Source organism: Bufo bufo, chromosome 2, assembly GCF_905171765.1.
Source record: "Bufo bufo chromosome 2, aBufBuf1.1, whole genome shotgun sequence".
Taxonomy (NCBI): domain Eukaryota; kingdom Metazoa; phylum Chordata; class Amphibia; order Anura; family Bufonidae; genus Bufo; species Bufo bufo.
In genome coordinates, this window is record NC_053390.1 from 119,654,975 (window position 1) to 119,671,532 (window position 16,558).

The following is a 16,558-nucleotide window of genomic DNA, read 5'->3' on the forward strand; positions in this document are numbered from 1 at the left end:
TAGACGATGTTACTACAAGGCACTTACTAATGTATTGCGATTTTCCATATTGCCTCTTTGCTGGCTGGATTCCTTTTTCCATCACATTATACACTGCTCGTTTCCAGGGGTTATGGCCACCGCCGCAGTGCAGTCACAAGGTGGCCAGGATGTGAGCCTATGCGTGCTAACACAGTCCCAGACACCAGAGAGGCCGGTGCCTTTTCCTATAGTGTGGAAGCACGACCACCACTGCTCAATTGCAGGGTGGTCGTAACCCCCTGGAAACAAGCAGTGTACAATGTGATAGAAAAATGAATCAAGCAAGAACAGAATAGTTATTAAAATTGATGTGACATGGTGCCCTGCAGTTTATCTGAATGTCTACCTCTGATGAAAGGGGTTGTCCAGTTCATAAATCCCATTAGGTAATCCAGAATTACTAGAGGGCTGTCTTCTGCTCTGGATCATCTTCGCTTTGCTAAAGTGGAGAGCAGTTATTAACAGAGTCACTTGCTCTCGAACATCTGTCCTGTTCTGCATTGCATAATAAAGAAATATCAGTTTGAATGGGCACTAATCACTAGTTTTCCTACAGATTACACCTGATTGCTGGCGATCCCATCTTATTGTCAAGGAACCCTTCTATCAAGGAGGATTGTCCAAAGTGGAGAACCCCTTAAATTTCTTAATGTATGGAATTTGGAGCTCTGTTTCGCAGCTTTAAAGGGCTTCTGTCTCCCCCCATTTAGCAATTTTCAGTATCGGACATTAGCTATTCGCTCAGTTGAGTCCATATATATCACTCTTACCTCTCTCTGTGCTGTAATTTCAGTAAAAATCTTACTTTTATAATATGCAAATTTCTTCACTACCAGCAAGTTGGGCGGTTACTTGCTGGTAGCCGCCGTATCCTCCGACTATAAACACGCCCCCTCCTCCACTTGATTGACAGGGCCAGCAAGCGCTCTCCTCCTCCCGCTGGCCCTCTCTGCCCATAAAATCCCGCATAGACTTAGATATCCCGATGCATAGACTTAGATATTATTCTGGCTGCATTCACCACTAGATGGAGCCTAGAAGCTTACTGTATACACATGGATACAAAAAAAAATAAAAAAATCTATAAAACAGTATGCAGTAGGCTCCTCCTAAAGGTGGCTGCAGACAGAATTGCATAATCTGAAAATCTGAATCAACACAACAGACCTCCAACTGCTTTAGGGTCCATTCACATGTCCGTAGAATGGGTCCGCATCCGTTCCGCAATTCTTATTCCCAATGGGGACGGAAAGGATGCGGACAGCACACATTGTGCTGTCCGCATCCGCATTTCCGGTCCGCGGCTCCCGAAAAAAATAGAACATGTCCTATTCTTGTCCAGACAAGAATAGACATTTCTATAGGGGTGCCGGCCCAGTGTATTGCGGATCCGCAATACACTACGGATGTGTGAATGGACACTTAAGGAAAGAAACTGAATCAGGATGTTGGACAATACAGTGTTAGGGCTAATTCACACGAACGTATATTTTTTCAGTTATTTCTTTTGCGGGCCGTATGCGGAACCATTAATTTCAATAGGTCCGCAAAAAAAAAACACAACGGAATGTACTCTGTGAGCATTCCATTTCCGTATTTCCCCAACATTTTGAGTCTTGTTCCTATTATTGTCCGCATTACAGACAAAAGATAGTACTGTTCTATTAGGGGCCAGCTGTTCCGTTCCGCAAAATACGGAATGCACACATACGTCATCCATATTTTTTGCAAATCCGTTTTTTGCGGACCGCAAAATACATATGGTTGTGTGAACAAGCCCTTAAAAGGTGGACATTTATTTTAAGTTATCAATTAACCAATCAGATCCAATGCAGGACAATATTATGCAGTCAACAAGTATGAACTAAGGTATGCACACACAGCACAACTTTTCTGCCTGGGGATGACATGTTTTGCTGAAATATACATACCATAATTTTATGTGGAAAATCAAGCGAATCTTGCGACTTCATCTGACCAAAAAAAATAAAACAGGTTATTCCATGTAAATAATGCTATGCAATGACTTGTCTATAAAGATAGCCTGATTTAGGCCTCATGCACACGGCCGTTGTTTTGGTCCGCATCTGAGCCGCCGTTTTGACGGCTCGGATGCGGACCCATTCACTTCAATAGGGCCGCAAAATATGCGGACAGCACTCTGTGTGCTATCCGCATCCGTTGCTCCATTCCCTGGCCCCGCTAAAAAATATAACATGTCCTATTCTTGTCCGCGCTTTGCGAAAAAAAAAAATAGGCATTTATATTGAAGGCTGTCCGTGCCGTTCCGCAAATTGCGGAACGCGCACGGACGCCATCCGTGTTTTGCGGACTGCAAAACACACCACGGTCGTGTGCATGAGGCCTTATAATGAAGCTGTAGAATGTGTTGTGGGAAAAACCTAACCCCTTTAAGGCTCCTTTACTGGGGGCCAATGCACAGACAATTATCAGCAATGATCAGGAATGAACCAAATGTTACTGATAATTGCCTTAATCGTGAGTAGAAGCGAAGCTGCATTTATATGCAGCAATCATCTCCTCTGTAGGGGGGCCATCGCGTGTCTGTCCCCTCATTGATTGCCTGTTTACACAGAATCATCTGCTGATTTAATGTGTCGCATGACAGCTGCCTTCACCCGATGTGTTTGCTCATTCTTCGTGTGATCAGTAGCACATTTACATGGGCCAATAATTGGGAACGAGCATTCGTAAAGTTGTTTTTCACCCTAAGGCCTTGTTCACATTTCTATGTCCGTGATGACATCCGTGACAAGACAGTCATGTTCCATCTGTGAAGAAGCCCATGGAGGGTCCATGTGTCCATTTTTTGGTCATTTTTTTGTGTGTCATGGTCATCCATATTCCACATACACTGCTAGGCTGAAAACTGGTTTCCAAAGCATCTCCCACCAGTGGTCAGTGAAAAACCACTGACAGAACACAGATGCTGTCAACTGCCAGTGGTTTTTCATGGACTCCTAGACCCTGATTTATCATACCTCCACTCCAGAATTCTGGAGTCAAAAAGTCGCAAAAATGAGATTTTTGTGAAACTTACCTGTAAAATCTCTTTCTCGCGGGGTTCATTGGGGGACACAGGACCGTGGGTATAGCTTGCTGCTGCCACTAGGAGGCGACACTAGGCGGAAAAGTGATAACTCCTCCCCTGCAGGCTATACCCCCTCCAGCCAGGAGAGAGCATATCAGTTTGTGCACAAGCAATAGGAGTAGGAGAAAATAACCATACGGTAAACAACCAACAACTGACCAACGCCATTCGGATCAAACCAGAACTGGGGCCATACTGGCTCCACAACCGCCAACAATCACAGCAAACAGAAATTACTGGGTGGGAGCTGTGTCTCCCAATGAACCCCGCGAGAAAGAGATTTTACAGGTGAGTTTCACAAAAATCTCGTTTTCTCGCTGGTATCATTGGGGGACACAGGACCGTGGGACGTCCTAAAGCAGTCCACGGGGAGGGAAAACAATCACATGCCCATGGAGAAAAAAAAAAAAACGCCCTCGAGGATGCGTAACTCACTGCCGCCTGCAAGAATTTGCTGCCTGGAACAGTATCCGCCGGTGCATAGGAAGGCACCCGGTAAGACTTGATGAACGTGTGCCCGGAAGACCAAGATACTGCCTTCCACACTGGAAGCTACCGCATGAATGAGACGGACCTGAGAAGCGCCGACCGCTGGTCGGGTGGGCCAAGACTCAGCTGGGCGTTGCCTACCCGAGGGCAAATGCCCGAGCAACTGTTGAACGGATCCATCTGGAAAACAGCTTTTGGAGGCCGTCAGCCTTGACAAGGACCCCAGGATAAGAATTGGTAGAAGTCCGTAGGGCTGTAAGCGCTAGACAAGGACAAGCAAGCTCAGAGGCCAAATCACATGGCTGATGGAGAGCTCGGTCCGTGTACTACGAGGGAGAAAGAAGAGAAAACCATGTCTGTGAGGTGTGGAAAGGCGAACACCTTCTGCGAAAAAAAGAGGATCCTGGACGGAACACTGCCCTATGTTCATACTTAAAGAAAAAAATACGTACAAGAAAGGCGTATAAACTCAGAGAAAAAAATAAAAATAAAAATAATAACGCCAAACAGCTGGCTCCTGGCCGCAGCTGTGGAGGTAGAACTAAAAAGACCAAGTACGTAGGATTCACCTCTGGTCCCGAGAACGCCCCCTAGGGAGCGGAATATTGGTAGACCAACGCCCTTATAGCCATAGAGGCTGGTGGTGAGATTTCTAGTGAGAGAAGCTGCCTGAGAATCACTAAGAAAACAAACGCCTGAGCCAGGCGTGCCCCACTGCAGGCCAAAGTATCAATACCACACGGGAAAGGTAAAGTAAAGCCAATGTGAGCACCGCTAGTGATGGGAAGCCCCGTCAGTGACCATATTTCAACAAAGCGGCAACGCTGCGTGGAAGGAAAGATGAGAGAAATACTCTTGCCGGGTGAAGTTCGACTACGCTCCACCCGTCTTGGGAAGGCTCTCAGTCCACCCCCGGAATTAGCAGTGAAAGAACAACCACAATTGGCTTGAGGTGACGTAGATAACGCTGACATCTGAAGAGAGGTAGCACCAATGGCGTTACGGTATGACTACTAGAATCCAGGTCCCGCTTAGAACGGCACTCTAGTGTTGACGAGTGCCGTAGAGACTGATCTAGACAGTAGAACGCACTCAAAAGGTAGGTGCTGATCAACCATCGCCACACCCAAGCTGACGACAGAAGGACAACAGTTAATAATAATAATAATGAAGAAAGACCGGCACTCACTGTAGTCTTCAACAAAAGATGATGTCTTTATTGGTTTTATTGGTCACATACAATACTCTGACGCGTTTCGGCTCACATCAAGAGCCTTTCTCAAACATATGGATATGGATTAGATGTGGCAGGAGGACAACAGTTGTCAGAGCCACGGACCCTTATTGGTAGTAAACCAGAAAGAGGCCAGAGCTAAAGCCCATTCCCATGTGAGACTGGAGCTCTACAGCGTCTAGTGGTGATGCGATACTCCGCCTGAAGGGGAGGCCCTACAAGGGAAGCCCCAAGAGTAATGCTCACGCCGTACTCCAGCCGAGGAGTAGGCCACACCGTAGAGGTCACTGATTCTCGTGTTAGAGGAATCCGTTGCCCGACGAAAGAACTATGCAGTAGGAACCATAGCATGTGGTGGTGACTCAAACACCCCTCGTGCGGTAGGGGTTACCGCATGCTCCACCAGCGTGGACATGAGGAGAAGGCCTGAGGACATCCAGTAGAAGTTCTGGTATCAAGCTGGCCCAGTTAGTAGTGCTAACCTTAAACCCTCCACCTGACAAGAGCGCTGAACAGGAGCAACTGCCGAATTGGTGACAGGGTAGAACCCCTACCTGAGGGGGGCTGTCTCGCTACAGCGATTAGGAGCATCTAGCCCTAGCGTGAAGACTACCCTGCAAAGGAAAAGCCGTTGTAGTAGCCACTGCAGATTGCCAGCATAACGCACTCACCTAGACAAGGATGAGTGGTGGACGAAGCATCCGGAGTCGGTGGAATATTCTGCTTGCTGGATCTTGACCACAGGACTCTGTGCAATGTGACTGACCTGAACGGTGGAGGCTCATGGGGGTGGGGAGTCTCTAGGACACATAAGGCTGGATGACTCCCCTGAGAGCACAAAGGCCGACATTTTTGTGTCTCCAATAAGTGCATGAAGAAAAGAGGAATACAATATGGGAGTATCCATAGTATCCAGTGGCAGTATCCATATGCCACTAGATGAGAATATCAGGCACCAGCGGTACCTACTGTTGCCACGGACCACCTGTGAAGGAAATCAAGGCCTCTAGAGTCGTGGTGTAGCTGAAATACAGCATGCAAAGATGCATAGTGATTCCCCCGTTACTGGATCGTTTGTAGAGGGTAATTCCATAGGAAGTATGTGATGGCAAATGGGAGATGGAATAATAACCAACGGAAGCGCAATCCCCCGGTTAGGGAAGGGGGTAGCGTGATAGTCAACCGCAATCTACGGAAGTGTAATTTCCCACTGAATGGAGGGGGAAAAATCTACGGCAAGCACTGCGCCCAGTGGTAGTGCAAACGCTTTACCTATGATCGGGATTAACATATCCAGTAAGTACTGTAACCCGAGGTAGTGCAAATACATCACCCATCGAAGGGGGTAACGCACCTAGCAGAAACTTGCATATGACGAGTTCTGTACTCTGTGGGAAGTGCCATCATCCCACCCCAGAAAGAGTGTATTGCGTACGTAAACACTGCGACAGCAGTGAGAATGCCATAATGCCACCTATACAAAAAGGATAATGTATGTTGACGATACTGAGCCCAGTGGAACTTCAATTCCGCCACTCACAGAACGAGGGGCACCTATGGCTGGCATTGAGGCCAATGCTAGTGAGGTCAGTCCACCTCAGGAAGGAGGTAATACCCAAATTAAGCACTGTATTTAGTAGAAGCGTAAATAGTGCCTAAGGAAAGGGTTAATGCATACACCAGAACCGGTTAGCACGGACGTAATCTAGGAAAAATAATCCGGATTCATGTCAGAGTCCGAATAACTGTCCTGCTTCGGCCCGCTCGTGCGCAGTTCCACCTCTCAGCCTCTAGCCCATGGCTGTTGCAGGCTGTGGCGGTGCTGATATAAGAACCAAAATACCCAGAGGTGGAATGGAACTAAAGGTCTGCTCACCGATTGCGCAGACGGTGCTCTATTAACCAAACGACCCAGGAGGGTGGATTGGGAACTTCCAAAGGTCCTCCGCTGAGTTGCGCAGGAGGAGAAACTCAAACAGACGCCCCCGGAGGGTGGATAGGAAGTTTCAGTTGTCCTCAACTGGATCTGCACAGTTGTAGTATTATTAACCAACCGGCCTCAGAGGGCGGATTGGGATCCTCCAGATGTACCCCACTGGACTTTGCAGTTGGAGCATTATCAACCAAACGGCCCGGAGGGCGGATTGGGGACTCTTCGGATGTACTCCACTGGATTTACGCAGTTGGAGCATTATCAACCCAACGGCCCAGAGGGCGTAATGGGAGTCACTCAGATGTACTCCACTGGATTTGCGCAGTTGGAACATAATCAACCAACCGGCCTCAGAGGGCGGATTGGGATCCTCCAGATGTACCCCACTGGATTTACGCAGTTGGAGCAGTATCAACCAAACGGACCAGAGGGCGGAATGGGAATCCCTCAGATGTACTCCACTGGAATTGCACAGTTGGAGCCATATCAACCAAACGGCCTCAGAGGGCGGATTGGGAAACCTTCAGATATACTCCACTGAATTTTTGCAAGTGGATCATTATCAACCAAACGGCCCGAAGGGCGATTGGGGACCTTTCATACGTACTCCACTGGCTTTGTCCGAGTGAAGGACGATCAACCAAGCTGCCCGTAAGATCAGATGAACTCCACTGGATTTGCACAGTTGGAGCATTAGCAACGGCCCCGGAGGGTGGGTTAGGAACTGAAAAATTCTCCACTGTCCGGGATTGGGAACAGGCCCTGGGCTTAGAGCTCGGTCTGTGAGGAGGGCAGGACCTGTATGGGCGCACTTTTTTATTTAAAAAGAACAAAATAAAAAAATAAATATATATATACAGTGGCGGAAATAATTATTTGACCCCTCACTGATTTTGTAAGTTTGTCCAATGACAAAGAAATGAAAAGTCTCAGAACAGTATCATTTCAATGGTAGGTTTATTGTAACAGTGGCAGATAGCACATCAAAAGGAAAATCGAAAAAAATAACTTTAAATAAAAGATAGCAACTGATTTGCATTTCATTGAGTGAAATAAGTATTTGAACCCTCTAACAAAAAAAGACTTAATACTTGGTGGAAAAACCCTTGTTTGCAAGCACAGAGGTCAAACGTTTCTTGTAATTGATGACCAAGTTTGCGCACATTTTAGGTGGAATGTTGGTCCACTCCTCTTTGCAGATCATCTCTAAATCCCTAAGGTTTCGAGGCTGTCTCTGTGCAACTCTGAGCTTGAGCTCCCTCCATAGGTTTTCGATTGGATTAAGGTCCGGAGACTGACTAGGCCACTCCATGACCTTAATGTGCTTCTTCTTGAGCCACTCCTTTGTTGCCTTTGCTGTATGTTTTGGGTCATTGTCGTGCTGGAACACCCATCCACGACCCATTTTCAGTTTCCTGGCAGAGGGAAGGAGGTTGTCGCTCAGGATTTCACGATACATGGCTCCGTCCATTTTCCCGTTTATGCGAATAAGTTGTCCTGTGCCCTTAGCAGAAAAACACCCCCAAAGCAAAATGTTTCCACCCCCATGCTTGACGGTGGGGACGGTGTTTTGGGGGTCATAGGCAGCATTTTTCTTCCTCCAAACACAGCGAGTTGAGTTAATGCCAAAGAGCTCTATTTTGGTCTCATCAGACCACAGCACCTTCTCCCAGTCACTCTCTGAATCATTCAGGTGTTCATTGGCAAACTTAAGACGGGCCTGCACATGTGCCTTCCTGAGCAGGGGGACCTTGCGAGCCCTGCAGGATTTTAATCCATTGCGGTGTAATGTGTTTCCAATGGTTTTCTTGGTGACTGTGGTCCCTGCTAATTTGAGGTCATTAACTAACTCCTCCCGTGTAGTTCTAGGATGCTTTTTCACCTTTCTCAGAACCATTGACACCCCACGAGGTGAGATCTTGCGTGGAGCCCCAGAGCGAGGTCGATTGATGGTCATTTTGTGCTCCTTCCATTTTCGAACAATCGCACCAACAGTTGTCACCTTCTCTCCCAGCTTCTTGCTAATGGTTTTGTAGCCCATTCCAGCCTTGTGCAGGTCTACAATTTTGTCTCTGACATCCTTGGACAGCTCTTTGGTCTTTCCCATGTTGGAGAGTTTGGAGTCTGCTTGATTGATTGATTCTGTGGACAGTTGTCTTTTATACAGGTGACTAGTTAAGACAGGTGTCCTTAATGAGGGTGACTAATTGAGTAGAAGTGTCTAACCACTCTGTGGGAGCCAGAACTCTTAATGGTTGGTAGGGGTTCAAATACTTATTTCACTCAATGAAATGCAAATCAGTTGCTATCTTTTATTTAAAGTTATTTTTTCGATTTTCCTTTTGATGTGCTATCTGCACTGTTACAATAAACCTACCATTGAAATGATACTGTTCTGAGACTTTTCATTTCTTTGTCATTGGACAAACTTACAAAATCAGTGAGGGGTCAAATAATTATTTCCGCCACTGTATATATATATTTTTTTTTTTTTTTTTTATTATTGAGGTGAGGACCTAACCTTAAATGGACAAGGAGGAAGAAAAGCTGTATCCTGCAATATTAAGGCACATCGTGCCTGCAGATAGAGACCTAGGGTAAGGGTAATCTGGTTACCGGATTCAAGTGGCAGGGTAGGAAGGGTTAATGTCCAAGGGCCAGGGCGGAGCCAGCTGGTTCCCGGGGAAAATTCGCGCCAGCATGTGGACCCGCCCTCCGTACCTGGGGTGAAGTTGCGGCCTAGAAGGCCGCAAACCCGGGAACTAAAGTTTCACATGGGACCCACCGCCAGCCGAACACAGCGGTACAATGAATGAGGCCATGGAAAACCACCCCGTGGGCCGGGAGAAAAAAAGCGCGGCCGGGAAGAAACGGAAGGCCCGAATGAAGCCGGGGCCTAGATTTTTTGCGCTCCGCCGTCGGGAAACTAAGGTACCCCGATCAGCACTAGCAGGCGTCTAAGAACATACCTGCTAGAGGCGCGGTGCCTGGCCGACCGGGGAGCCCACCCGGTCGGTCTGAGGAAAGGAGCATTGAGAGTGCAGCGGCGCCAGTTTCTAAATGTCCCCTGCCCGATATGTTAGATCGGAGGGGGGTGGGAGGGAAAATAATGCCGCCGCCGGTTCGGGATTAACCCCTTCATTCCCCGATTTCTGAGGGGATATGCGGTGACTGGTGGTGGACTCGCAGCCTCCATAAGAAAGGGCCATGGTGAGAGGGGGACAGAGAGGGACAGTATACTCACCTGTCTTCATTTGTGTTCTTCACCCTTAGTCTTGTACCAGCAGGGACACCCCACGACCGCTGGCACCAGGCATCAGGGGTCCGGGCAGAGAAGGGCTGGAGAGGAGGTGTCCCTCTTGCTGGCGGGAAGCAGGGGAGCGAAGCTGCCCTGGTCCGCTTTGTCTTCTTGGGGAGGCAAGGCGGTAGAACAAGCAACACCGGCCAGCCTCCCAGGGAGACAGGGACGCAAGCGTGCCTGTGCCCCATCCATGAAATCTGTAAAAAAATAACAAAATTAAGAAAATCAAAAAAAGGCCAGGGAGGTCTGCCTCCTACGACACTAAGCTAAAAAACTGATATGCTCTCTCCTGGCTGGAGGGGGTATAGCCTGCAGGGGAGGAGTTATCACTTTTCAGCCTAGTGTCGCCTCCTAGTGGCAGCAGCAAGCTATACCCACGGTCCTGTGTCCCCCAATGATACCAGCGAGAAATAGGGCTTTTGCGACTATTTTTGCACTCACTTGCGCAAAATTTTGCGACTTTTTGCATTTTTACATCATTCACTCCAGTTTGGTAATATGGGTGGAAAAGTGGGTGTGGTTAGCTATGTTAATGAGTTTCACTCCACATTAATCATTATCAGTCGTAAAAAAATCGCAACCGCACTCCAGGAGGAGGGTGGAGTACGAAAACTGGAGTCGCTTTTCTAGACAGAAGTGTTAGGTTTAAGGATAAGCCAAATTTATCAAACAACCTGTGACATTTGATAAATGTGGCACAAACTATTCCAACACAGACTCAAGCAAAACGGACTTCAAATATTCTCCTCATGATAAATTCCCCCCATAGACTTTTTCCACTAACGTGAACAAACACATTAAAATCAATGGATCTGTGGACAGTTCATGGAGAACATGTACAGCACACATCCGTGATTCATAGTTACATAGTTAATACGGTTGAAGAAAGACATAAGTTCATCTGGAATCTATTTAATTACACTGACATAATGCTGTCAGTGTAATTCAGTAGATACAGGGTCTGGCAAGGACACACAGCATCATAAACCATTACATTGCTGTGTGATCCTTTCAGAGGAGCAGAGGTCAGAACGGGAAGTCACACTGCCACACGCAGCAAGTTTCTTGCACTGAACTCGCTCATCCGTGTCTGGCCTAAGAGGTATTGGTATAGTCCAGAAGCTAAGTTTACACCCATTGTGGACAATAAAGTTATGGTATATGCTAGATTTAAGGAGTTCTCTGGTCATTTTGTCTAATCAGTGCTTGGTAATACTTAGTAGTAGTTACCAGTCCTTTGCGCCGCCAATACCGCCATCAATGCTGCACTTGCACAGGTTGTGGGCTCCACTAGCCCGCAGCATGTGCAAGCGCAGGGCAGACAGCAGCATCAGTGGAGCAAGGGATGGGTAAATGCTATTTAAAAGATATTCCACAGGTTATTACTAAGTGCTGATTAGAAAAAAAATGACAGGAGAATACTTTTAAAAAAAATTACAAAAAATACACACACAAAATGCATTGAGACAGATTTACTAATCCTAGAGATGGTATAAGCTTACATAGTCTGTGCCAAAAATTGTGCATACTAGGTCAAGTCCCTTTCCAGCATGTTGGTGCAGACTCTAGGCGCACTCACATTAGTAAATGTGGGCCATTCTGTCAAAGGGGATGAAAACACATCCATTAGGACAATCCATCATTAGTGATTTAGGATCATCTGTGTGGTGACCACTGATATCAGTAGAACTGGTGAGACTGGCTCTTGAGAGATGAAAGCTAGAATGAGGATTAGTGCAGCCTTCTGCCAGTTCTAACAGAAAGAAAATGTCCCCAAAAAAAATAAAAAACTGAAATCCCAAGGACTCAAGGAAACCAGCATAATACACAAACTAAAATAGTCCAATAAAAGCACAAAACACGTACCTCACGCTCAATATATTGCCTTCTCTTCCGAGCACTCTCATGTCGCCAGAGTTTCAAAGAAACCAGGGCACTAATGAGATAGACTAACATGGTGACAAACAAGAAGATTATGGCCGCGGTCTGCCCTCCTTCCACACGACAGAATGTGGCGTATATGGGGTTGTTGAAGAGAGAATAGTAGCATAGTCCTCCTCTGTTGGTGTCGTTAACATACACTATTGCTCCCGCCATATACAGAACAAACAAGCAAATATTAATTCCAAACTCCGTTAAAGGCCACCAGTTAGAATCCAGGAGAATTGTCCTGTAGTACATGGACATGCCAAGGACCAGGAGGATTATAGTAACCAGCCATGCCAAGCCTGCCACCACAAGCACAAAGGGAGTCTTGGGTCCACTATAGTAATACCCCCCTTGTAGACTAGAAGCGTAGGAATATGGCTGAGAATAACCAAACATATTGTACCATTCATTGTCTTTGTGGATATAAGCTGTAACGCAGGCGAAGACACCAGCTCCAAGTAAGAGTTCCACCACCCCTAGTATTCTCAGCAATCCTGGCCAGGACTTCATATAGGAGTATCGTAAGTTGTACTCTTCTACCATCTCACTATATGTTTTAACAGTTTGGGTCTGGCGACCGAGAGAGGTGTATGGGTCATCAGCATCAACTTCTTTCCTCGAGTTGTAGCTCCCATCAGATTCTCCATATGGGTCTCTGTTTGAGCTTCCAGCCACCTTTGCGTTCATGACTGAGCTTTTCTCATGAGTTCCAGAAGAAGGAAGGGATGGAGAACAAGGAGGTGAACAACGTTCTCCCCCAGAAATGTAGTTGATTTCAGATATGGGCTCTTCCCATCCAGTCTCTTTTTTACTCTTAAAAATGTTTTTCCAGGAATGTGGAATAAAACGTCGTACAGGTCTAAGTTCAAGAGAAGTGACTGGTTCCTCACTGTCACTTGGAAAGAACTCTGGCCCAAATGGTGGATTGAGTGGCAAGGGAGGAGGTGGCAATGGGTCTGCACTCAAAGCCAACTCACATTCCTGTAATGCCTGCAGATTACTTCTTGTTTCACGCGACTCAACCGGCACTTGGTCATACTGGACCGCACGGCCATTTGGAGCTCTGTGTTTGGATCGTGATGTGGAAGATGATCCTCCTCCAGACATTTGTGTATGCTTAAAAGAGCAGAAAAAAAGTATTATGAATATGAATGAAGTCTACAAAATACAAAAAAGACAGAGTAATACAGATAATCATCCTTATTTCTAGGCCAAACTTTTCTTAAATTGGTATTGTCATCTTATACACTGAACCTGAGAACAACCAGGAGAGTGCTGGTTTAGCAATACATCAACATTTAAATGGGCTGTCTTATGACAAACACTTACCCTCTATCCACAGGACACGGATCGGTGTCTGATCAGAGGGGGTGCAAACACTTGGGCCCTATGGTGCCCATTTGAATGAAGCAGTGGTCACGCATGTGCGCTGCCACTATATTCAACTCTATGGAACTTTTCGGAGTTAGCATAGAACCATTTTAAGTCATCTACAGCAGTCCCATAGAGCTGAAAGGAGCAGCAGTGACCATCTCTCCAGTGCACTGACAAAAGAAAATAAAGTCATGCTTGACAAAGGCTCCTTAGCTGAAATGTTGCATCTGGAAAAAAAAAACTACAACAAAAGGACGTGCTGTCACCACCCCTTTTGTATGTGGGTTACCCTATCAAGTACAGAGAAGCTTACCACTTTCCCGGGAGACGTGCACCCACCGCTGGTTTCCTAGGTGTGCTGTCCACCCTTCCATACTTTAACATCGCTCCACTGAAACAGAGTTAGGCTACTTTCATACTCGCGTGTGGTGTGGATCCGTCTTGTATCTGCACAGACGGATCCGCACCGATAGTGCAAACGCTTGTATCCGTTCAGAACGGATCCGTTTGCATTATTCATTAAAAAAAAAAAAAGTCTAAGTCAAAACGAATCCGTCCTGACTTACATTGAAAGTCAATGGGGGACGGATCCGTTTCAATTGCACCATATTGTGTCAGTGAAAACGGATCCGTCTGCACTGGCTTACATTGTAAGTCAGGACAGATCCGTTTGGCTCCGCATCGCCAGGCGGACACCAAAACGCTGCAAGCTGCGTTTTGGTGTCCGCCTCAAAAGCGGAACGGAGACCAAACGCAGCCAAACTGATGCATTCTGAGCGGATCCTTAGGCTGGGTTCACACGAGCGTGTCCGGATTAGTTCCGGATGCGTCCCGGTGTGTTGCGGCAAACCCGTGCGAGTAGGAATGCAATTGCAGTCAGTTTTGACTGCGATTGCGTTCCGATGTTCAGTTTTTATCGTACGTGTGCAATGTGTTTTGCACGCGCGTGATAAAAACCGACTGTGGTACCCAGACCCGAACTTCTTCACAGAAGTTCAGGTTTGGGTTCGGTGTTGTGTAGATGTTATTATTTTCCCTTATAACATGGTTATAAGGGAAAATAATAGCATTCTGAATACAGAATGCATAGTAGGTGATCAATTGAGGGTTAAAAAAAATTAAAAAAAATTAACTCACCTTCTCCGTTTGTTCGCGTAAGTCCGGTCTCTTCTTTACTTCTCAAAAGATGAACTATGGGCTAAAGGACCTTTGGTGACGTCAGATCACATGCTCCAATCACATGGTCCATCACCGCGGTGATGGACCATGTGATTGGAGCATGTGATCTTACGTCACCAAAGGTCCTTTAGCCCATAGTTCATCTTTTGAGAAGTAAAGAAGAGACCGGGACTTACGCGAACAAACGGAGAAGGTGAGTTAATTATTATTTTTTTTTTTTTAACCCTTAACTGATCACTTACTATGCATTCTGTATTCAGAATGCTATTATTTTCCCTTATAACCATGTTATAAGGGAAAATAATACAGTGAATAGACTGTCACCTAGCAACCATGCGTGAAAATCGCCACAGCATCCGCACTTGCTTGCGGATGCTTGCGATTTTCACGCAACCCCATTCACTTCTATGGGGCCTGCGTTGCGTGAAAAACGCAGAATATAGAGCATGCTGCGATTTTCACGCAACGCACAAGTGACGCGTGAAAATCACCGCTCATCTGAACAGCCCCATAGAAATGAATGGGTCAGGATTCAGTGCGGGTGCAATACGTTCACCTACCGCATTGCACCCGCGCGGAATACTCGCCCGTGTGTGAACGCAGCCTTATCCATTCAGAATGCACTGGGGCTGAACTGATCCGTTTGGGGCCGCTTGTGAGAGCCCTGAACGGATCTCACAGACGGACCCAGAAACGCCAGTGTGAAAGCAGCCTAACACATCTGGACAGCACAACCCCAGACCAGACGCCTGTATTCAAGGTCGCCACAAATCACTCTTCTAGTTTGCAACAATGTTTCATTCTGCATTCTAGCTTGGATGTAATTGTATCCTCTGCAGAGAGCAGAACTCTGCTGCTTCGCAGCCTCTGGATGTAAAGAAGTGTTTTCATTCACTGACAGCAAATAAATATCTTCAAAATGGTGAGGAGCTGAAACAGCAGTGATGACCAAGCCACTTATGGGCAGAAATGGGGCAGTGGCACAGGCATGGCAGGACCACGGACAGGTGTTTCTTTAATGGGGCACACATTAGGAGCACTGTGGTTGTCAGCACCTTCTCATCTTCGCGTTCAGGAAAAATTGCAGCAAGTTCTATACTGTGCGTTTTTCACACTCCATAGAAACGAATGGGCATCTGGATGCAAGCGTTTTTCACGGATGTTTGCTAGGAGATGTTGAGAGCTATTCTTTAGTTTTTCCAAAACCACCAGTTTTTTCCTGAACAAACCCCGACTTATTCCATATCATTCATGTGACACTTACCTGCTCCCTGCTCCTTCTCCTCCAGGCCGGCAATGCTCAGCTGGGCTCCCTTGATGTCAACATCTGATGTGACACTGCCGCACTGGTGACCGGCTCCCCCTTCGTCGTGACAAATAGTCATATGACAGAAGGGGATGTAATATCCTTGGCGGCCATTGATTGGCTGCGGCGATGTCAGACTAGGTGTTGACATTGAGTAATGTCATCTTTACTTTAGAGGTCCGGTGAAGTCCCCCTTTCCAATCTTTCACAACCCCTTTAAGGGTTGCCTCTTGCAGGATCTAATTGGCCTCTGCACATGGCATGCCTGGAGAGTGGAGACTACTGGCAGGCCATAGCAACAATCGGCACCCCATAATCACAATGTGGGCAGTACAAATGGTGGGAGCCCTATAAGCCCCTTAGATGCTGCAGTCAGCACTGACCACACTATCTAATGGGTTCATCATCTGAGACTGGAGCCATCTCCGGCCATAAGTCATAGCCGGGCTCCCAAGGTAATTGTACTGGCAGGGTTCCTGCGTCCCCACAAATCACCATGAGTTATAAGTGTGTGAAATGTCCAGAAGGGGGGCTATTTGCTGTATAATGAGACCTTATGTAACTTTCTAATCTACTTGGCGTATCACTCTACTATTTTCAAGATCTCTATTTCCTGTCAGTGGATACATAGACTCTTGTTAAGGCTACATTCACAAGACCGTATGAATGAGTCCGCATCC

The 16,558-nt window shown here is 46.7% G+C and overlaps 1 protein-coding gene across 2 annotated transcripts in view; it reads right to left on the reverse strand.

Annotated features, from left to right (window-relative positions):
• MARVELD2 (MARVEL domain containing 2) overlaps window positions 1–16,558 on the reverse strand; it is a 42,412-nt gene that overhangs the window by 22,380 nt on the left and 3,474 nt on the right. The window contains exons 2-4 of one of the 2 annotated variants that reach the window (XM_040421485.1): window positions 15,271–15,277; window positions 11,957–13,137; window positions 1,953–1,994 (exon numbers count right to left, since the gene is read on the reverse strand). In XM_040421485.1, coding sequence (XP_040277419.1) covers window positions 1,953–1,994; window positions 11,957–13,126 — 1,212 coding nt within the window. In that variant the 5' untranslated portion in view covers window positions 13,127–13,137; window positions 15,271–15,277. The remainder of the gene's footprint in view (window positions 1–1,952; window positions 1,995–11,956; window positions 13,138–15,270; window positions 15,278–16,558) is intronic. The other variant, XM_040421484.1, reaches the window with a different exon arrangement.